We start from the raw sequence: 22376 nt of genomic DNA on the forward strand, positions 1-22376 counted from the left end.
ATGGATTGGAGTTATTGATGCATTTATGTATGTGGTAAATTTGAACTATGTTTGTCATGATTTAATTGTTGATTATATGTGTATTCATCATCTGAATCTGCAAAGTTACTAGTAACTAAAGTTATCAAATATATTAAGTGGAGTAAAAATTGACCTAAAATATTTCCCTATATAAAATAAAATGGAGCAGAAGTACTATAAGAGTGAAATACTCAAGTACTGGAATATGTGTACTTAAGTACAGTACTTATGTACTTAGTTACTTTCCACCACTGCTCTGAATAAGTAATTAATGAAAAATAAACAACAACCACATGTCTGTATCTTGTCGGTAATCATAGAAATATTTCTGGGGTGCTCTCTAAATCGCTCCCATCTATTACTCCTCCTGGATACAATTGTGTCTAATTTGTCAGTTCCCTGTGAGACGTCCACAGTTTTGTGTAAGATTGACCCAGGAGGATAATCAGCAGCCGGCACGTGCAGAAAGCAGGTAGGTGTGTCCAATCCAACGTGTCTCCAGAGTCACACCAGGGTGAGGGATTCCAGCTCTGGCCTCTTCTGGTCCTCTCCTCGAAGAGCAGGAGTTCTCATTCAGAGCTCTGCATGGTCCTTTACTGACTGTATCAAGCCAACCCAGCAGCCCAGCAGCCAGCTCTCTGGCCAGGTGGTATGGTGGCCGGGGACCTTCAGAGACTGCCAGAGCGCAGAGGACGACTGCGTCGACTTTCTCAGACCCCGCGTCCAGACTCTGGACCACGGAGGAAGTCCTGCAAGAAGCTCCAAGTTATCATCTGTGTACTGCTTGTGGAGCTCTGTGAGAGATTCACTTTCTTTGGCATTGTATGCAACACAATTCTGTTCTGCACTGTGAAGCTGGGCTATGATAACTACCTGGCTGCGACAGTCAACCTGTGCTTCATAGGAGCCAGCACCCTGACCCCTGTTCTGGTTGGGTGGTTTGCAGAGACCTGCCTGGGAAGGAGTAAGGTGCTCTACGTGTGTGCTTTACTTCACTTCTTCGGTAAGACACAGTTAATGGTTAATTCACGTTGTCTGATGTGATGAAATTTGTGCTAAAACTATAGTTGGTTTCTGTGATGAGATCAGATTTAATGAGGCTCAAATCTGCCCGTTTAAAAGATAAGACATTTTATCTGCGACATGAACAAGAAAGTTGCACAAATATCTGAGCTCATTTCACGAGCGTTAATAATTCTATTAAGGTGCTTAGTCATGGATCTGCTTGAAATCTAGATACAACCATGTGCCATGAATTTCACTTGTGCTTTCCAGGCACAGCCATGCTGCCCGTGGTGGCATTCCCGTTTGAAGACTTCTACATTGACACTCATCACATGACGCACCAGCTGAACCCTCGGGACCAGCAAATCTTGTTCTACACCGGCCTCCTGGCTGCTGCACTGGGCATCGGCGGCATCCGGGCCATCCTCTGTCCCATGGGAGCCTACAGCCTGCAGTGCTACAATCAGCACCAGCTCCTGTCCTTCTTCAACTGGTGAGTGGTGTTGCCGTCTGAATACCAGACTCCAAAAAGTCCAATTGATATTGTTACTCGGGTCCGTTTCATCATCACGTGAGGTTCTTTACGGTTCAGTTATAGAGACAAGAAATTAGAGCACCTTGCCAGTTCTGGGTTGATTAGGGAGAGCAAGCAAGAACTATAATGCCTCTACAAGTGGCAAGAGGCTTGTGTGATTGGGGTTCATTTGACTGAAATTCAATATTAAAACGACCTAATGATGGTGCTAGAAAGTCAGGGGATCATCACAGGTAATACAATCCATCATGAGGCAACATTAATGTTTGTACCCAATTTGTTGAGAAGTCAGAAGTAGAAGTCAGAAGTAAGTGAAAGTCAGTGGGGTTCATCTTCTGGGGACCATGAACACCTGTAGATAGTTTCACGGCACTAGCATGGCCAAAAAATGATGTGTCGACTTATGAGTAGATGTAAATGTGTTATTCGTTGATATCTGTAAACAGTATGTTTATGCAAAGTGAGTGCGATGTTTGTTTTATTTATGTTTAGGTTCTACTGGCTGGTCAACCTGAATTCCACTGTCGTGTTTTTGGGTATTGCTTACATCCAGCAGTCTGTGGCCCAAAACCTCGGCTTCCTCATCCCCTTCACCTCTGTGCTGCTGGCTCTCATCGCCATACACATGATGCGGAACAAACTCACCTATAAACCAAATAAAGGTAACGTACATAAAAAAGAGAGACAAATAAAAACAGCTATACAGGCACACTACACACACTTCATTGTGCACCTTTGTGTGTCTGTCACACTGCAGCTGGATCACTGTTGACCACGCTGGGAGTGTTCTTGAACTCTCTCAAGATGTGCTGCCTCCACTATCGTCACCTGAGTGGAGACGTGGGATCTTGGCTGGACCGGGCCAAGGAGAACAATGGCGGGCGTTACAGCGAAACACATGTCGAAAACGTCAAAGTCCTGGCCAAGCTCTTCCCTCTTTATAGCCTTCAGCTGCTTTACAGAGCCTGCATCACACAGGCAGGTCACTGGGAATAGTATTGGTCTTTATTATAAAGCAAAAGGATCATGTACATGTTTTATCACATGCAGGGAGGCTAAGAATATGTTTTCTACAGATTCCCTCAAGTTACTACATACAGACAATGAACTCAAACCTTCACCTGCACAACCTCCTGTTGCCCATCGGCGCCATGAATGTGATCAGTATCCTACCTCTGCTGCTCTTAGCGCCGCTGATCGAATGTGTGACCACTTGCTACCTGTCCAAGGAAAAGACTCCTCTGGCCCCTGCAAAAGTCATCAGTGAGTATCTCTCTGTGCACCCCCCCCCCCCTCCCCCCCACTAATGCACACATCATTCTAATGTCTCTCTCTCTCTCTTCTGTCTCTTTCATCCTCCCTATTTCCTCCCGTAATTATTCTGCAGCCTCCTCTCTCATCAACCCCTCCCTGTCCATCCTCCCCTTCCAGCTCTGGGCCATGCGTGTGCCACCCTGTCGGTCCTGGTGGCAGGTTTGTCTGAGCTGTGGAGGAAGGCGTACCCTCTGGTGGAGCAGACCCTGTCTGGAAAGGTTCTGCAAGTGTCGTCCATGCCATGTTTCCAGCTGGCTCCTCAGTACATCCTGCTCGGTCTCGCAGAGGCTCTCGTCACTCCTGCATGTATGTGACAGACGTACGGTCTCCATAATTTGCATCTTGCCCAAAAATGTCTGATTCATAAAAATTGGCACAAACTGGCACAACAAAAGGCATTTTGACTTTTCCCCCAGTCAGAAATGCTGCCCTGTATATGTCCTGTATATGTGAAATAAACAGCAGGGAAGATGATCAAACGTCACTTCCTCTGGCAGGTTCCCTCATATCTTTCCAGCTGACCCCGAGCCACATCAAAGGGATCTCCCTGCACTTCCTCACTCTGTCCTACGGAGGAGGCTGCTTTCTGGGAGCCTTCCTCATTCAGCTGGTGTTCTTTCTTTCTGGGGGTAAAATGAGCACTAATAATGTTTTCTTTCTGCTTTCTTCCAATAACAAAATTACAGTGACACAGTGACACTGGAATTTTGATTGGAAAAACAATGCTACTGATGCTGATAAGACCACGTTGATACTCGTTTACAGGTAACTTCTACCCAAACATATTGCATGATGGGAATCTGGAGAGGTTCTTCTTCCTCCTGGCCACACTGATGGCTGTAAATACAGTCGTGTTTTGGAGCGTATCTAACAGGTAGGCCTACAGCTCACATAATACATACAAACATGTGGAATACAAGTTACAATTAGATCATTAATTGTGCATCATCATTCTCATCTCACTGATGCTGTCCAGGTACAAAGACCTGACTGTGCAGGGTAAAGCACTGACCATCAGCCCTCTGACTGAGAAGCTGCTGCATTACAAGGCCTGTCTGCGGTTCTACGACACTGTGGATTGCTCCTACACAAACAAATCTATTGAATCTATTTTCTGACTGCCTTCATTATTATATCTACTGTCAGTGGCGCTGGCGCTGCATGTTACCATGGCAATGTCTGTGACTTGGGAAATTGTGAACTCTATAAAAGTATAGTGTTTGGAATGAACAATCATAATGTAATAACACCATTTATGTATTTGATTGAACATGTCCCCAGACTGCAAATGAGGACTGTTATTTGACTTTTGTGAAAATGGCCTGTAAATGAGTGAATTATGTTTGCAAATCATATTTAGAACATTGAATGTAAATATTAGCACATTAAATAAATAAATGGCCTTTTATTTGAGTCGGTTAAACTAGAGCAAATACATCCCGCTTGATTTATTGGTTTGCTTGACAAGTAAAAATACAGAATAAGCATCAAGAATTATTTAATTATAATTGAAAAAACAGGAAATGGCTTATTTTCATTGTGGTCCTCCAACATACAACACAAAGACAAACTCTACTATATGTACCAACATATTTTCATACCATAAATCAGGTAACAAGTTAATGTGCTCTGACTTGAGGGAACATTATGCCATTGTAGAGCAAAAAGAACAGTGAATGAAGAAATATGGTTTATCTATCGTAAGACTTACAACTAAACAATTGAAAGTGTGTTTAACTACCTCATGTAAAATATTGGAGTCTTTTATCAGATAAAAAAACAACAACAATTTAACAAGGTTCCTGTGGTTAACTAGTTAAAATATAAACTGGCTTAGATGTTGCATATTTTTAGCGTTGAACCTAAATCAACAGAAAACCCAGGACAGAGAGGTTCAGTGAAGGTGGTCTGGATTTGGTGCAGCCGTGTCAAAGTGTCAGAGCCGGAAACGCTGTAGAAGTCCAGCGTTCCTGCTTCGTGGTCAAGGTGCATGCCCACTCTGCGAGAGAGAACCGGAGGCATCGGGCCTTTGTGAAGATTATTGTGCCAAAATGTGCAGCCGGACGAAGAGCAGGTTAATTTCCAGGAGAGCTCATTGTGGCCGAAACAGCCACTTCTGCCTGAACCCTTTCTCTGAATGCCTTTGTATGACACGGCCAGGTCGACGATGCCACCGTCCCACTCCACCTCCCAGTAGTGGCTGCCCTCGAGGCCCCCTCTGCACAGCGCCTGGTGGTAGAAGGTGAATCTGTCGGTGTGATCCGGGTGAGCCTGGTCCCCGTCGCTCCACGATATCGCTCTGTTTCCGTCGGACAGGCAAAGACATGCCGCCACCGTGTTGGGATCCACCTCCACTGTGGAGTCTGCAGGGAAAGATGAACCGTACATTTGGTTGAGTGACGCTTTTCATGTTTGATATTTGTGCAAAGTGGATTAGCATTGTGCTTACTCCTAAATCTCTTCAAAAGGCATGTCCTGGATGTTTTTTCCTGAAGCAACCGTGGCGTTTTTGACACTGATGAAACAAAACAAAAAAAACCTGATGATTCCGTCTGTACAATAACAGAAAGTATACAGATCAGACTTAATTATGAGGTTTAGAGATCCGAACTGGTCCTACTTACGCAGGTGTTCTTCGGAGTGACTGAATAATTCTTTTTTTTCTTTGCTGCAGATATTTTTCAGTTTATCCGTTTGTGTGGAGGTAAACTCGGTTAGCATGTCAAGTCCTTCATGCGAGTCTGTGAACACAGGTAGGCAACCCAGAGCATGGAAACCCTGCACAGAGCAACAAATACATTCTGTGACAACCTATTTTGTTTAATTAAGGGGCAAATAGTAGATACAAATTGGTATATAGTTTCTTAAGTCTCCAAGAGTGTCATCACCTGCAGAAACTGAATGGGGTCCTCTATCAGTGAGAGCTGGTCGAGATTATCCTCTCTCCTCCTCAGCTCCAACACTTCACGCTCCAGTTGGCCGAGACGACTGTTGGTCCAGTCCACTCCAGCTTTCTCTGCTTCTCCAACCTTCTCTCTCATCTCCGAGCGCTTCCTCTCGACAGAGCGGACGAATGTACGGATGCGCTCAACACACAGTCGCTCATAGTCATCACACACCTTCCATGCGGCATCCTTGTATAGGAAACATGCACCATCCCGTTATGATTGATGACTATTTTGAGTTACAGCGTATTGACAAAAGTCCTGGGCTACTCTTAAACTCCCTTAACTTATTCTGCAACATGTGATAAATAACTGAAAACTTTAAATGTTTTTATAGCCTGTAACAGTGGTCTAGGTTGGTGGTTCCCAACCCAGGAGTCTGGACACTCCAAAGGGGTTGCGAGACCAACGTTAGAGATTGCAAGTATGTCAACGATACATACTGGCAATCTCTAATCTCGTCAAGACATGGAACCTTGCACTTTGACCCTCATGCTCATACATCTTCTGCACGAAGGATTGTGGGTCAGAATAGCCAGAAAATCATGCCGGCTTGCATACTGCAAAAAGTGACCGGATGTTAGGACAAGCATTTACACACTGCATTTTGCATACTATGCGGACATAATAAATAATTTTTCAGGTAAACTAAATAATATGGCAGTATGCAGTCTGCATGCACCACGCCGGTTTTTCTTTATTTCATTTTCAGTCTTGATAAAAGGGTGTCAGGGCTCAATATCTTCAGCATTCCTGGCTGTCAAACACTTTTTATGTGCACTGAGAGAAGTGAAATTCCACAGTTTACACTCTTTTCCTCCTTTCTGCATCTGTCCGGTAAACAGCAAATGTGTACACTGACTTTCTTGCACCAGGAGTTTGAAAGTAAAGAAACACATTCATGAATAGCATAGTGCTCACTCTGATAGAGCCTGCAGCCTGCCTCAGCTCTGTCATTGTCCTCTCAGAGTTCAGCACTCGGTCTGCTACTTCCTGTTTACCTCGCTCCAGTCGTCCCTGTTGAAACACAAACACGGGGTCTTTTCACAAACCTCCCCCGGTGACATTTAAAACCGACTCCAGCCTGGGCTCGACCTGAATTACCTGCGTGTCACACTGCTCCGTCAATACTGTCACCGTGTCGTGGCCCCTGTGCTCCTCCAGCGCGCACAGCACGCACGCGAACTGCTGATCCGAGCGGCAGTAGAGCTCCGGAAGTTTGCCGTGGCGGACGCACAGGCTGTCTTTGGCCCTCGCGGAGGCTTGAATCAGACCGTGTGCTCGCAACGGGGCCACCTCAAAGTGAGGCTTCAGGTGAGTCTCGCAGTAAGAGGCCACACACACGAGGCAGAACATCCACGCTTTTCTTTTTCTCCCCGTGCAGGCGTCACATTGCACGTCGCCGGGCGCGGCAGCGGCAGCGTTGCGACTCGTTGTCCGCTCGTGCTCCTCGAGCAGGGCAGCCACAAGTGTGCTCCTCTTCAGGTCGGGCCTCGAGGAGTAAGTCTGCCTGCACTGGGGGCAGCTGTAACCCTCTCTGCGGTTATTACGCACGTCCCAGAAGGCATTGATGCACCGCAGACAGTAACTGTGTCCACAGGCCGTCGTCACGGGATCATCCAGTACCTGTAAACAGATGGAGCAGTCGAACAGGTCCTGACTGGACGCCATCGTTACTTTCACTTTCCGCTGTCGGAGTCAACTCTGATCAAACTCTAAAGCAGAGGGGGGCAGGTCGGACTGATTGGCAGCGCACACGATTCCTTCCGTCATGACGTTTCTTATGATTTTTACTGACGCGCGTGCGCATGAGAGTTACAGGTGCATCATTTCGTGTATACGGTAATTGTTCAGGCTAATATAATTGTTGTATGGTGGTCTTAACATGCGTTGGCAACATTGTATTGCATTCAGTACAATTCATTAAAAACTTTAAAAAGTCAGCTGAAGAGTTCTGTGAAATAACGTTCTAATTTTAATTAAATTATTATTATAGGATTGGATTTAATATTTGTTGGCTCACGGGGGCCGCTATCAGCTACTTGGTGTAAGGTCTGTTTTAATTTGACATACAAACACACTCTTACTCAATTTCTGTCTTTATTCTTTCTAGGTCCGTGTACGTTTTGTTCGTTTGTTTTATGGTTCATTCGGAAATACGGAAATACCGTGGTTTCTTCGTTTTCTGTTTGAAACCAAAAACGGGGGAAAGGAAAACCACTTCTGTTTGCCGTTTTTGTCGTCTGAAACCCAAAACGGGAAAACGGAAGTGCTTAAAACGAATGTCAAAATAAAAGAGAGGAAAATGTAACTGGACTTGGGGAAAACAAATAAATAAAGAGTGAAGCCGTGGGCTGAACGACCTGTCTGATCTCCTGACTCCGTTTGTTATGTTATAAGTGCACCTCACACACGAACCCAGAACGCTCGGTTACAGTGGTGACTACAGGCAGTTTAATATTCATTCCCACACAGCAAGAATCAACTTTTCAATTAATGGTAAACATGAATTAGTTAAACATTAATCAGATCTGAGACATTGCAGTTGAAACACTTGGAGGGCTCACAGACTGTTGGGTTAAGGCTGTTCCTTTATCCTGCCGTTCTATATGAAGGACTCCTGGGTGATTTTGGTGACACACATTGCAATCCAAGCGACTACTGCAGTATTTGCTTATGTGGCCTACTTTCAGGCAACCAAAACAAATACCCTGTTCCTTGATAAAATTGATCTTATCACGATGTCCTTTCACTTTAAACTGTGGGCATGTATCCATTAGGTGACACCTTTTTAAACAAAACAGACAGTTGTGACTAGAGAAAGACTTGGTCTTGTTTTCTGTATACAGAGTACTGACTCCTTTTACTGCAGTAACATTGGTGGCAAAGCTGCTTCCCTTTTTCCTTTGTGTCAAATGACCAATGTTAGAGGCTTTCAAGTTGGTTGATTGTTTCCAAAAAGTGGATCTGAAGCAATTCTGACCTGCTTTTCAATGAATACAACAAGATCATTAAAGAGTGTTCTCCAGCCACTTCGCTCCTGCAGATCACAAGCAACATTTCTCCACCTTTCCCTTAATTTATAAGGAAGTTTCAAGATGATGTTCCTCATAATGGATGGTAGGTCCAGTTCCTTCATATGCATCCTCGAAGAAAGAGAGAGAATGATTTTAATGCTTTAAGATCTTCACTTTTAACAGGTGTCCAGCTAAGAATTTTTTCCATATAGGTAGATGCAATTTTGTACTCGTTTCCAAAGTGCTCTGCTAGAAGACTTTTGTCTCTTTGGTATCCTTGTTCTGAAGGTAAATGTTGACAACTGCACACCAGGTCTCTTGGCTGCCCTCTGGTGTATTGTTCGAGAAAGTGTAAACAGTCACTCCAATTAGTTGTCTTCTCCTCCACTCCATTTTCAAAAGCTCTGATGAAAGACCTGTATTGAAGAGGGTTTCCATCAAACACAGGAATAGTTCGTACAGGAAGGACAGAGCACAGATTTTGCTGAACCAGCAGAGCATAACATTTACAATGTCATTCTGATAGTTCTCAGTCAGAGTTTGGGTTTGAGGTTGCACACGTCCTGGTTGGTTTTCATTCACAGTTTGTGTGGCTGGCCTTTGCTTAGGCCTTAAAACTTGCGGTTGAGTTATGGGACCAGAAACAGAAACCACATGATCTCTTTCATCCATGTTAACTGGAACAAAGGTGTAGGCACGGGGACTTAATTTAATTGCTTTTTGAGAAGTGTTCCTTTCAAAATAAGAGTTCATGCCGTCCGAACATTTTGAACCACAGGGTATGAATTGATTTCCAAGACATGAAGCTTTGCATTTGTTACTGCCAATTCTGTTTCAAGCTCCAATTGTTCCTTTTCTTTCCTCAACCGTAACTTGTCCTTCTCCAAACGTTCCTCTTGATCCTCTATTAAATGTTTCCTTTTTAGAGCAGCAACCCCTCCATCAGAGCTGCCCTGTCGGCTTTAGCTTCAATGCGTGCTGATGATGTTGATGAAATCCGTGATAGCTGGGAGTTTGTCCTCACAGAGTTTACCTTTACCCTTGACACGTTAGAAGCACTATCTTCAGGGTTTATCTTATCTGCAACACGCTGGTCGTTGAGGTCTTCATATGGTTGACCCATTTCAGACAGCCAGCCTTTTACTTGTTCAGTGAAATCATAGAACATTGTCATTTGTTCTTCGTGGTTCTTATTTTGCCTTGCAACTTCATCTTGTGGTAAGGGTAAGTTCACAAAAGATGCATACTTGAGTCTTGGTAACACGTGATGAACTTAGTAAGCTCAGCAGTCACTGAATTGACATTTTTATTTGATGCCATCAACGCACGTATATTTCCGAAACACCTTTTGGCTTGTTTACATTTTGTACTCCCCTTTGGCTGGCACATTTCCGAAGCCCACGCCCTTAGAAGTTAATTTAATGTTCCTTTTAGCTGACGGCGATTCAACTACACTCGCCTCAACGTCAGACATGTTGACGTTGCGTTGTGATAGGCTGTGAGGACTGAGGAAGGGGACGGAGATTGGACCGATTCCCGTGTGGTTTGTTGTGATGAAATGTTTTACTTTATTATGATTTTTAATCCACTTTAAAAAAAATGTTTTAATACTCTGTTAATCTTGCACATGTTGAAACATGTCAATACACCTGGAATGTCGGTATCAAAAAGTCAAAAGTAAAAAAATGCTGGTGAGCCCAGAGCCACAGCTGTAATCTCAGTAGAGATATTTCCAGATATTTCTTATTTCTTAGAAATTGTACCACATGGACTTTATCAAAATGTTAAATTCATATCAAGCCATTTTTCTGCTGACAGGATAAGTTGTTGCTGCATATAATAACAAAAGAAACGGTCAAGTTAGACCAGCAGATACGAAACGGTCACCTTAGACCAAGAATTAAGAAACAGGTCACGTTAGACCAGGAGGTACAAAACGATCACGTTAGACCAGCCTCATCAGTGTAACCGCCATTCATTGGTTATGAAGGCAATAATTGTCTTTTTATATTATGCTTTGTGCAAAGAAGAAGTCCCAGATATTCATCTCATCCCATGATTTAATGAGAAAGGGAGCGGCCATTTTCTTCAGGGGGCGTGGCCAGTTTATCCAGCTAGACTGAATGAGCCTGCACTGGTTCAAATTCTTTGATGTGTTGTATATATATATATACATATACATGGTTCTGAAATAAGCCTTTCTGCATAAGGACTACCTTTCCTTTAAGTCTATTTTCTTGGGTATATTTTGATGCTGAAACTTCTGCACTTTTACTATAATGCAGAATATATTTAGAATACTTCTACCATTGAAAAGCAGTGCAGTAAACACTCTCTCCCCCCCCGGCCTCCACTGATGGACACTACCTGTCCTCCCGCTCACCTCAGCCTCTGTCTGATTGTCTGATTGGTTGCTTGGCTAAAAATGTCAAGTGTTGCCACAACTGGAAAATAGTTATAAACAGCAGCTATAAACATTAGTAGCCGACTGATGGCGCTTTTTAGTTTATAACTTGCTTATAAAAGTTACTATTTTGTCTTTTACGTTGTCATGTTGGTAATGGCTAAATTGCAACATCATACTGCTGCTGTTAACAAAATCAAAGTGTGCAATTTCAGATGCGTTGTCATAGATAATTTGGTTGATCAGTCAGCCCGTTATTGTTATGGATGTGTGGTGTGGAGGACCCAAACGCACGCTCACGCAGCAGTTTTCAAACTCAAAGTAGGACTTTATTCTCCTAAAATGCAAGGGGAAAAACAGCAAAGAATAAAACAAACAAAACAACCACCAGAATTGTCCAGCGAATCCAGAAGACTCTCTTCCTTTGCTGGAGTCGGGAGGGCAACTCGACCGGACTCGGCATAAACTAGGTGTTTCCAACAGCCGGTAAGGAACCAGACTGGTGACCGGAATGATGTGACAAGTGGTCCTTAAATCAGCTGGCAGCACTTAGTGCAACCCAGCTGAGCCAAAGGAGAGGGGCGTGGTAGGGGGCGGAAACCGGGGGTGGAGACTAGGCTGACAAAAGCAAAACATTAAGCACATGGCACACAACAACAAAACAGACAGGAGGGGGAAAACAGGGGAGCACACACTTAAAGCAGACAGGGATCCTAACAGTTATGTGCAGTTAAAACCTGTTTGTTTTCTTTATCTCTATCAGTAGTCAAGTCATCAAGAAAATTGTTAAACTGAATTAAGCTTCTTTCCAGTATAAGGACATTTAGACTGTCAAATGCCAAATTGACAAAGTAAAGTATTTTAGTGCAGTAAAAATCCACCCAGGGGTTTGGCTGTTGTGTAGCTTTCTATTACGTAACTCTTCTTTCCATACATATTTATTGAATTAGGTTATCATTCACATTCATGAAATGAGGCCTTCCCTTTAGTAATGTAGACTATATTGCTTACTTTGGCTTTATCATGGCCTACGTATCATAATACATTGTTGCTTCATTACCAGATTTCTTTATTTTGTAAACCTTCGTTTGGTGCAAGGAATTCCTTTTGTGTCTTATTTTGGTTTAAATTATTTTGAGCCCAGAAGACTGAATTGTACATTAAAAACATTTCTCTTATGTGAGTAGATGGTAGAAAATGCCTTGCTTACAAAACCTGGAGGTGAGGACGTCCTTGAAGAGTACACCTCCAAAAATTGGTTGAAGCGCCGCAACCCGTAGACAGCTTGTCAACATATTGGCTAGCCATATGACTGAAATTAAGTGTTTCTTTAACGAATTGTAAAATTATAAACCATTTCAGACTGAAAGATTTATATTAAGGAATGTCGATTATTTTCAGAATGCGTGGTATAAAATTAACAAAGGTGGGGCCCTATAGTCATTAGTGAGGCATTCTAATTTAATGTTTTATTTTCATCTTTACCCTAAAGGAGGATTCCTTCCCGTAAACAGAAGGAGAAGTTCGCCCTGGGAATCATTACACTCTTTCCTTCGCTAAAGGATCCCTTTTCTCCAATTGGCTATGTAAGTTTTAAAAAAGTATTATTTACAGACTAGAGTTTTGGGGTTTTCTTCAAAACATCAATATAATAGATATACAAACAAAACACAGAACATATTATATATATTTGATGGACATTGTTAAAAGGTTAATTTAAGAAATTATGTAAAATCGACTTACTTAGACTGCAAAAAATAAGTGTAAAAGCAGTACATTTACTGAATTCTGAAGGTTACCTTGGATATCTGCACCACATTTCATGGCATTCCATCCAAATATTTCACCAAAAAAACTGAACCTGCAGGTGAAGATTGAGAACAAGTTAAAATCAGGATTCAACAGTTGAGATATTTCAGTCTGGACCCACAGAAAACATACCGAAAGCAAAAATCTGTCTTTATTGACTTTAAGATGAACAATTCATAAAAAACCTGAGTACATTTTATTAGTTTGGAGGAAAGTCAGCCAGATGACTGAGAGAGTCAGTATTAAGTATTGTATGCTTGTACATGTAGTATTGTATGCACTGTATGAATGTATTCAGTGGATACCTCCATCTTTAATTATAAACTGTTCACACAGAATTTACTCTAAACCCTCATTCGCATATTCTGGAACACGGTGATCAAAGGCACAGAACTTACAGCACTAGAACACTCAGTTAGTTCCCTTAGATATACTGCAGTCTTGAAGCAACAAGCACTAGAAAGGTGTTAGAAAGGTCTTCAGCAGTCTTCTTATAATGGGCAAAATATTAGGAAAGCTCTTCAAAGCTGAGGAGAAGGACGTCATCCCTGGAGAAGTAAATAGAGAAGAGACTGAAGATGGGGAAAGCCGACAGAGGGGGGAAAGCAGGCAACTGGACCCCATCTCCTGTGAGGATATTAGTGTCGTCCCTGGACGACTAAAAAGGAAACAAACGGAAGATGGGGAAAGCCTACAGAGGGAGAAAAGCAAGAGACTGGTCCCCATCCCCTGTGATAATGAGTTGACATCCAACTCAAAGGATATTAGTGTCGTGCCTAGACGACTAAAGAGAAAACAAACGGAAGATGGGGAAAGCCTACAGAGGGAGAAAAGCAAGAGACTGGACCCCATCCCCTGTGACAATGAGTTGAAATCCAACTCAAAGGATATTAGTGTCGTCCCTAGACGACTAAAGAGAAAACGAAGGGAAGATGGGGAAAGCCTACAGAGGGAGAACAGCAAGAAACTGGTCCCCATCCCCTGTGACAATGAGTTACTGTCCAGCTCAAAGGATATTAGTGTCGTCCCCAGACGACTAAAGAGAAAACAAACGGAAGATGGGGAAAGCCTACAGAGGGAGAAAAGCAAGAGACTGGACCCCATCAACTGTGATAATGAGTTAACATCCAACTCAAAGGATATTAGTGTTGTGCCTAGACGACTAAAGAGAAAACAAACGGAAGCTGGGGAAAGCCTACAGAGGGAGAAAAGCAAGAGACTGGACCCCATCCCCTGTGACGATGAGTTGCCATCCAGCTCAGAGGACACTGGTAAGCTATATCCCCATATTTTAACTATTATTCATCTATGAATGATTTAAGAGACATCGAATGATCGTTTGTTGTTTTCGTTTGTGTTGTGAATGTCAGTAAATTCATGTTTCATGTTTTTTCTCTCATCTCTAGAAAGCAGAAACGCACCCGAGGCGGCTCTGAGCGAGAGAAGCGCTAAGAGGAAGTCGGTCGCCGATGACGGACCGGTTCAGAAGGAGATCAAGTTTCTAGACCCGTCAGCCATGTTTAAGGCCAAGTACCAACTGCAGCAGAAACTTGGCCAAGGAGGATTTGGATGCGTGTATGCTGGCTATCGCAGAGAGGATAATCTGCCTGTAAGTTTTTCACATGTTCTTTCACACACATACAGACACACACACACAGTACGGTCAGGAAGTGTAACCAAAAAGTCTTGTTTGTATATCCCGTAGGTCGCCATCAAGCATGTTAACATAGACGAAGGGCTCTTCCTTCACCAAGATAGTGATGGGAACCTGATGCCCATGGAGATCGCTGTCCTATACAAACTAGGAGTCGAATCAGAGCGGCATTCAGCACACATTGACCTACTGGACTGGTACGTTGTGGACAAGGATCTGATCCTGGTGCTGGAGAGACCGATGCCGGCCGTAGACCTCAGCCACTACGTTGACGACAAAGGAGGCTTCTTGAAGGAAAAGGAAGCTAAGGTAAGCTGCTGTAGTCATCTCAGAGTCACAGCCATTAAAACATGTCCAAGCATCTCTGATCCCTCAACTCTCTCTTTTTTGTCTTTCAGATTATAATTACGCAGTTGGTGAATGCAGCCATTGACCTCCAGGAGAAGCACATTTTCCACCGGGACATCAAGCCGGAAAATCTCCTTATTGAGACCTGCATGAACGCTCTGCGAGTTCGCGTCATCGACTTCGGTCTGAGCTGCTTCGGCGGAGAAAACGACGCCTATGACACCTTTTATGGTAAGAAGTCCAGTTTTACTCCTGCTCTTTATTAACTTTACTCATCGGTGACTTTTACATTGAAACAAAGCTCTTCCTCCTCCTCACTGTCTTTTTATTATGTCTGTATATTTTAGGTACTCACTTCCCCCCAGAGTGGTTCAGTCGGCAGGAGTACAAAGCGGGACCCTCGACAGTATACCAGATCGGAGTGGTCCTGTTCTTCATGCGACACAAGGTGGCATCTCCACCGGCGATGACCCTTCTGGACCTGAAGGAGACTAGATGGCTTTCCGAAAGTAAGAAAAACATAAACACAAAAATCTGTTCATTTGAGTTCACGTTGCGATGGATCACAGGACCTCATCCTTTCTTCTCCTTTCTCTACAGATGGCAAAGATTTCTTTGAGGCGTGTATATGTGCGGACCCGGATATTCGTTTCACCCTGGAGCAACTGAGGAATCACCCGTGGCTGAGATAGTATCACACACACACACACACACACATCTTAATGTACAGTTAAACCCTTACGCCCTTCACTTATTCCTCATACGTCTGACAATCAATTTTTACCCCCTGTCATCGTAACACCAGCCGCGCAGATCAGCTGGTCCACTCTATTCAATAAGCACAAGGAAACAATGATATGGTTAGCCTATCATCTTGCTGCTGTCAAATTTAAATGTGACTGTCTCTCTACCGTCAGTTCATTCATGTTGCTGTTATGCACAATTCATGCCGCTAAAATGCGCGCTCCGCATTCATTTCTTTCAAGGTGAAGACAATAATCACAACGTCGCACCCGGATCTTCTCCTCGATAATATAAATATGGGCAGACTGCGGCCAGGAGCCTAGTCGCTGCCCAAACCGTAACATTGTTCAATCTCTGGCATTTCCCTGTTCGACGGGAGAAACATTACCTTAAATCCCATTATAGCGGCGGGCCTCAAATAATCTCTCTACTATAAAGGCTGGTCCCATCATTTCCAGTCAAGATGACTCAAAAGATTTGATCAATACACAATTCAGCCAATCACGTATTCAGCTAATTATTATAAAATATGGGCAGACTGCGGCCAGGAGCCTAGTCGCTGCCCAAACCGTAACATTGTTCAATATGTGGCATTTCCTTGTTCGACGAGAGAAACATTACCTTAAATCCCGTAATAGTGCCATCCGTGCACGCCTTAGGGCCGGATATCCTTAAACTCCTGCCGAAAAAAAAGCATTCCCTGCGGCCGGCTCTTTGTGCCAGCGGCTCCCGCGCTCCGCTTTAATTTAACTTCAATCTTTCATCATTCAAGGTGAAGACATTTATCCGCTTGTCACACCCGGATCTTCTCCTCGATATAATATAAATATGGGCAGACTGTGGCCAGGAGCCTAGTCGCTGCCCAAACCTTAACATTGTTCAATCTCTGGCATTTCCCTGTTCGACGGGAGAAGAATTACCGTAAATCCCGTAATAGCGGCGAGCCTCAAATAATCTCTCTACTATAAAGGCTGGTCCCATCATTTCAAGTCAAGATGAGTCAAAAGATCTGATCAATACACAATTCAGCCAATCACATATTCAGCTAATTACTCACATTCAGGTATTCTACTACTAAATGTGAATCTCTAAAATGCCCGCTCCACATTCATTTAACTTCAAGCGTTTATCATTCAAGGTGAAGACAATAATCAACACGTCGCACCCAGAACTTCTCCTCGATAATATAAATATGGGCAGACTGCGGCCAGGAGCCTAGTCGCTGCCCAAACCGTAACATTGTTCAATATGTGACATTTCCTTGTTCGACGGGAGAAACATTACCTTAAATCCCATTATAGCGGCGGGCCTCAAATAATCTCTCTACTATAAAGGCTGGTCCCATCATTTCCAGTCAAGATGACTCAAAAGATCTGATCAATACACAATTCAGCCAATCACATATTCAGCTAATTATTATAAAATATGGGCAGACTGCGGCCAGGAGCCTAGTCGCTGCCCAAACCGTAACATTGTTCAATATGTGACATTTCCTTGTTCGACAAGAGAAACATTACCTTAAATCCCGTAATAGTGCCATCCGTGCACGCCTTAGGGCCGGATATCCTTAAACTCCTGCCGCAAAAGCATTCTTTGCGGCCGGCTCTTTGTGCCAGCGGCTCCCGCGCTCCGCATTAATTTAACTTCAATCGTTCATCATTCAATGTGAAGACATTAATCAGCATGTCACACCCAGATCTTCTCCTCGATATAATATAAATATGGGCAGACTGCGGCCAGGAGCCTAGTCGCTGCCCAAACCTTAACATTGTTCAATCTCTGGCATTTCCCTGTTCGACAGGAGAAGAATTACCTTAAATCCCGTAATAGCGGCGAGCCTCAAATAATCTCTCTACTATAAAGGCTGGTCCCATCATTTCCAGTCAAGATGACTCAAAAGATCTGATCAATACACAATTCAGCCAATCACATATTCAGCTAATTACTCACATTCAGGTATTCTACTACTAAATGTGAATCTCTAAAATGCCCGCTCCACATTCATTTAACTTCAAGCGTTCATCATTCAAGGTGAAGACATTAATCAGCATGTCACACCCAGATCTTCTCCTCGATATAATATAAATATGGGCAGACTGCGGCCAGGAGCCTAGTCGCTGCCCAAACCGTAACATTGTTCAATCTCTGGCATTTCCCTGTTCGACGGGAGAAACATTACCTTAAATCCCATTATAGCGGCGGGCCTCAAATAATCTCTCTACTATAAAGGCTGGTCCCGTCAAAGATGATTTAAAAGATCTGATCAATATACCTTTAAGCTTTTATACCTACAGTCTTTTGATTTGACCAAAATTATAATGCATTGAATTTATATAGCGCTTTTCATGATACTCAAAGACACTTCACATAATTATAACATCCTCAAAGCTAAAAATAAATAAATAAGAATAACTAAAATACAGGTCAAACAAATAAAACAAATAGGGACTTTCTGAGTCGCTCGGACCCTAATAAAAAACAAACACATTAAAAGCAGTTCTGAACAGGTGGGTTTTGATTTGCGATTTGAATGAGGAAAGATCAGTGCAGTCTCGGATGAGTTTGGGGAGAGAGTTCCAGAGGGAGGGGGCAGATATAGAGAAGGCTCTGTCCCCCCACGTCCGGTGCCTGGTCCTATGTGGGATGGACAGGAGATTGTCATCAGAGGAGCGGAGCCGACGAGATGGAGTGTGGTGGTGGAGCAGGTCGGTGAGGTAGGAGGGGGCCTGATTATGGAGGGCTTTGTGAGTGAGGAGCAGGATTTTGTATTGGATCCGTTGTGGGACGGGGAGCCAGTGAAGGTTCTGGAGAACTGGGGTGATGTGATCACGGGAGCGGGAGTGGGTGAGCAGGCGATCAGCAGAGTTCTGGATGTATTGGAGTTTGTTTAGGATTTTGGAAGATGTGCCATAAAGAATACTATTGCAATAGTCAATTCTGGAGATGATGAAGGCGTGGATTCGAGGCAGGAGAGAAGGATGTTGTGATTGATGGTGTCGAAGGCTGCAGTGAGATCCAGGAGAAGGAGAATATTGAGGTGGCCAGAGTCTGAGGAGAGGAGGAGGTCATTGGTGACTTTGAGAAGGGCTGTTTCAGAACATTGCTTTAAAAAAAAAAAAAAACGGGAAAAATCGAGGCTGCCATCAAACGGCCATCTTGTTAGTTGAAAATTATAAACTGATCTGATTAAGAACATAGATTGCGGCAAAAACTCGTACGGTATTATTAATAAACGTTTTAAGAACAATAGGTCCTTAATACCAGTACCACAAATACGATACTGGTATATTTATCCATAATAGTAATAAATAAAACTTCTGTATGGTTCCCTTTTTACCAGCTTGTTCCTGCCCAGCCTTTTGAACACTTAACAAATGGCATTAATATTAGTATTAATACAGCAAGATATTGATGAATACTGTCTCCCCTTGCAGTCAATGCGTGCAGACAGCATGACATGGAGCGGAACAGTGCGTCCGCTCTGATCGCGCGCTATTTTAATCAAGCATCGATTAAAAGAATATGCAAAATCATATTGCTTTTAACGTACGGGTACCGAGGTACCATTTTAGTATCGATACACCGTGCAAAACATTGCAGCAGTAGATGTTGCGGGCCGACATTCAAGCTAACCAGCAAAAACTTGTACGGTAATAATAATAAACATTTTAAGAACAATAGGTCCTCAATACCAGTACCACAAATACGATACTGGTATATTTATCTATAATAGTAATAATTGATATTCCGCCAGTTCCCTATAGAATTCCCTCTTGACCGTTTCCATGCATAGCATTTATGTTCTAACTATTGTCTATTTTTCAGATCCAGGCACAGGCCCATTCGGCAGAGAAAACGACGCCTATGACACCTTTTATGGTAAGAAGTCCAGTTTTACTCCTGCTCTTTATTAACTTTACCCATCTGTGACTTTTACATTGAAACAAAGCTCTTCCTCACTGTCTTTTTATTATGTCTGTATATTTTAGGTACTCACTTCCCCCCAGAGTGGTTCAGTCAGGAGTACAAAGCGGGACCCTCGACAGTATACCAGATCGGAGTGGTCCTGTTCTTCATGTGAGGAGATGACCCTTCTGGAGCTGAAGGAGACCAGTTGGCTTTCCAAAAGTAAGAAAAACATAAACACAAAATCTGTTCATTTGAGTTCACGTTGCGATGGATCACAGGACCTCACCTTTTCTTCTCCTTTCTCTACAGATGGCAAATATTTCTTTAAGGGTTGCATGCATGCGGACCCGGATATTCGTTTCACCCTGGAGCAACTGAGAAATCACCCGTGGCTGAGATAGTATCACACACACACACACACACACACACACACACACACACACACACACACACACGTCTTAATTTACATGTAAACATAAATTACACTATAGAAAGATAGATGTTTTAATTTGACTAACATTTTATTATTTATGTTCCTACAATTGTCTATTTTACAGATCCAGTCACAGGCCCATCCGTCCGAGGAGAGGGGATCTCTCTTTGAAGTGCCTCTTCCGAGATTTCTTCCCATTTTGGGGAGTTTTTTTCCCGTTTTCTTAGAGAGCTCGGGATGGGTCAGGAGCTGCTGCTGCTTTTAAAAAATAATAAAATGTAAAACAAAATTATTAATCTTTATTATGATTTTTAATCCACTTTAAAAAATATGTTTTAATACTCAACACTCCAGGTGTTAATAAACACCTGGAATGTCGGTATCAAAAAGTAAAAAAAATAAAGAATTGCTGGTGAGCCCAGAGCCACAGCTGTAATCTCAGTAGAGATATTTCCAGATAATGCAGTCAAGGAGGTAGCACATGTTCTCATGTTGGGGTTACTTTTCCTCTGTGAGTAAGTTCCAGAATTGTCCATGAGCCCTGGACTTAAGCTGAATGTCAGCTTGTAGTGTAAAAATCTCATCCTCCACTCCAGATGAGTTCAGGTGAAACAGTGTTGCAAAGTGAATCAACCTCAGCATCTTCTCGAAAAGGGTAGCACATGAATGTAGCGACTGGCTCCAGTAAAGCAAATTCTTGAAAGCGTCTGTCAAACTCTGACAGACAGTTCTCAATCTGCTCTGTGTAGCGTGCACTATCACGTTGCACACACGCCTTGCCTTGTGTCTCCAGCTCTGATGCGAGGTTCTGGAAGTTTGCCAAATCATGGCGCTGCATCTTTGAGCACAGATATTGCATTTTCCGTTTGAAAGCATTAACTGAGCTGATCATATCAACCACGGTTTTGTCTTTTCCTTGCAGCTCCACATTAAGGTCATTCAACATGTTGATCAGATCGGTTAAAAATGCTAAGTCTAGCAGCCACTGATCATCATTTAGTTGGTTGTATTCTGCATGTTTAGCAACACGGAAAAACTCCTTAATCTCCAGACAGAGCTCTCGAAATCTCTGCAGGAATTTCCTTTGACTAAGCCATCTCACGTCAGTGTGTAGCAATAAATCTTGGAAGGACTTCTTGTGCTTAACAATGAAGTGACTCAGCCGGAACGACGCTTCGGTGGCTGCCTTCGCTTTTGTGGTCAGCTGTGAGAAAAATGACTGCTGTCCGGACAACTGGGATTTTAGTTTCTTCACCTTTCTCTTTCTCAGCTCGCTTTTCGGAGGGAAGTCAGTGTCGTAGTTTTTGTGAACACGAAAATGCCGCTCCACATTTCCCTTCTTCGGAATAGCAATGGTAGACTGGCAGATGAAGCAAACGCACTTCGAATATGACATTCCGTATGGAAGTGGTAGGTTTTTGACTTCTTACTTGGTCCAGCTCCCCCACTCATTTTTATACCCTTTCTTAAGTTTAGAAGAAATAAATCGGAGGCTAACTAGGCAACTCGGTAGCTTGCTGGTACGTCAATGGGCGCCTTCGTAAATTAGCTCTGAGGCCGGAGCGTCCACGTGACTGCCTCTTGTCCGATCGTGCATTCATCCATCCATCCATCCATTTTCAATACCGCTTATCCTCATTAGGGTCGCGGGGGCGCTGGAGCCTATCCCAGCTGACATAGGGCGAAGGCAGGGGACACCCTGGACAGGCCGCCAGTCCATCGAGGGCACATGTAGGGACATACAACCATTCACTCTCACATTCACACCTATGGGCAATTTAGAGATCAATTAACCTGCAGCATGTCTTTGGACTGTGGGAGGAAGCCGGAGAGCCCGGAGAGAACCCACGCTGCCACGGGGAGAACATGCAAACTCCACACAGAAGGACCGCTCCGACCGGGAATGAACCCGCGGCCCTCTTGCTGTGAGGCGACAGTGCTAGCCACTACACCACCGTGCAGCCCCCGATCGTGCATTCAATTCAATTTTATTTGTATAGCGCCAAATCATAACATACATTATCTCAATCTTTTTTTTTTAATATATTTTTGCATGCGTGATGCGATCTACCCACACTACCTTTGCGATCGACTTGTAGATCGCCTCGACGTATTCGGCACCACTGCCTCAGACCAAGAATTAAGAAACAGGTCACGTTAGACCAGGAAATTAATAAGTCACGTTAGACCAGAAAATAACTGGGAAATTAAGAAAAGGTCACGTTAGACCAGGAGGTA

At 43.3% G+C, this 22376-nt stretch overlaps 3 protein-coding genes and 1 long non-coding RNA gene across 5 annotated transcripts; 3 read left to right on the forward strand and 1 right to left on the reverse strand.

Moving 5' to 3' along the window:
• Positions 1-672: 672 nt before the first annotated feature.
• Positions 673-3993, forward strand: slc15a5 (solute carrier family 15 member 5). Its single transcript, XM_034534649.1, has 9 exons — positions 673-1024; positions 1297-1519; positions 2054-2223; positions 2319-2539; positions 2638-2824; positions 2993-3181; positions 3373-3504; positions 3641-3749; positions 3852-3993. Exons 1-9 carry the CDS (start codon positions 673-675, stop codon positions 3991-3993), a joined length of 1725 nt encoding a protein of 574 aa, XP_034390540.1.
• A 300-nt stretch (positions 3994-4293) lies between these two features.
• On the reverse strand, positions 4294-7946 carry LOC117732810 (E3 ubiquitin-protein ligase TRIM47-like). Of its 2 annotated transcripts, XM_034535995.1 has the most exons (7): positions 6925-7946; positions 6742-6837; positions 5764-6009; positions 5500-5653; positions 5325-5390; positions 4947-5238; positions 4294-4883 (listed from the first exon to the last, which is right to left on the reverse strand). In XM_034535995.1, exons 1-7 carry the CDS (start codon positions 7489-7491, stop codon positions 4709-4711), a joined length of 1596 nt encoding a protein of 531 aa, XP_034391886.1. In that variant the 5' UTR covers positions 7492-7946; the 3' UTR covers positions 4294-4708. The 2 variants fall into 2 exon arrangements, with proteins under 2 accessions (XP_034391886.1, XP_034391885.1); XM_034535994.1 differs by having other exon boundaries at positions 4294-5238.
• Positions 7947-13046: 5100 nt separating this feature from the next.
• Positions 13047-16721, forward strand: LOC117732043 (aurora kinase-like). The gene is made up of 6 exons (XM_034534650.1): positions 13047-14321; positions 14457-14659; positions 14756-15013; positions 15103-15283; positions 15400-15561; positions 15653-16721. Exons 1-6 carry the CDS (start codon positions 13547-13549, stop codon positions 15742-15744), a joined length of 1671 nt encoding a protein of 556 aa, XP_034390541.1. The 5' UTR covers positions 13047-13546; the 3' UTR covers positions 15745-16721.
• A 2794-nt stretch (positions 16722-19515) lies between these two features.
• On the forward strand, positions 19516-20058 carry LOC117732826. The gene is made up of 3 exons (XR_004609635.1): positions 19516-19675; positions 19786-19924; positions 20015-20058. It is a non-coding gene; the product is annotated as an uncharacterized LOC117732826 (long non-coding RNA).
• The last annotated feature ends 2318 nt before the right edge of the window (positions 20059-22376 follow it).

The sequence above is a fragment of the Cyclopterus lumpus genome, chromosome 6 (assembly GCF_009769545.1).
Source record: "Cyclopterus lumpus isolate fCycLum1 chromosome 6, fCycLum1.pri, whole genome shotgun sequence".
Taxonomy (NCBI): domain Eukaryota; kingdom Metazoa; phylum Chordata; class Actinopteri; order Perciformes; family Cyclopteridae; genus Cyclopterus; species Cyclopterus lumpus.

What these genes read in the sequence shown, in the direction of transcription:
- slc15a5 (XM_034534649.1), top strand. Translation starts at nt 673, where the DNA reads ATGGTGGCCGGGGACCTTCAGAGACTGCCAGAGCGCAGAGGACGACTG. An exon ending in CACCTATAAACCAAATAAAG is followed by an intron (nt 2,224 to 2,318) that starts GTAACGTACATA and finishes GTCACACTGCAG; the next exon opens with CTGGATCACTGTTGACCACG. An exon ending in TTTTGGAGCGTATCTAACAG is followed by an intron (nt 3,750 to 3,851) that starts GTAGGCCTACAG and finishes GATGCTGTCCAG; the next exon opens with GTACAAAGACCTGACTGTGC.
- LOC117732810 (XM_034535994.1), bottom strand. Translation starts at nt 7,491, where the DNA reads ATGGCGTCCAGTCAGGACCTGTTCGACTGCTCCATCTGTTTACAGGTA. An exon ending in CGGAGCAGTGTGACACGCAG is followed by an intron (nt 6,838 to 6,924) that starts GTAATTCAGGTC and finishes GTGTTTCAACAG; the next exon opens with GGACGACTGGAGCGAGGTAA. An exon ending in TCACTCCGAAGAACACCTGC is followed by an intron (nt 5,391 to 5,499) that starts GTAAGTAGGACC and finishes TTGTTTCATCAG; the next exon opens with TGTCAAAAACGCCACGGTTG.
- LOC117732043 (XM_034534650.1), top strand. Translation starts at nt 13,547, where the DNA reads ATGGGCAAAATATTAGGAAAGCTCTTCAAAGCTGAGGAGAAGGACGTC. An exon ending in TGAAGGAAAAGGAAGCTAAG is followed by an intron (nt 15,014 to 15,102) that starts GTAAGCTGCTGT and finishes TTTGTCTTTCAG; the next exon opens with ATTATAATTACGCAGTTGGT. An exon ending in CGCCTATGACACCTTTTATG is followed by an intron (nt 15,284 to 15,399) that starts GTAAGAAGTCCA and finishes TGTATATTTTAG; the next exon opens with GTACTCACTTCCCCCCAGAG.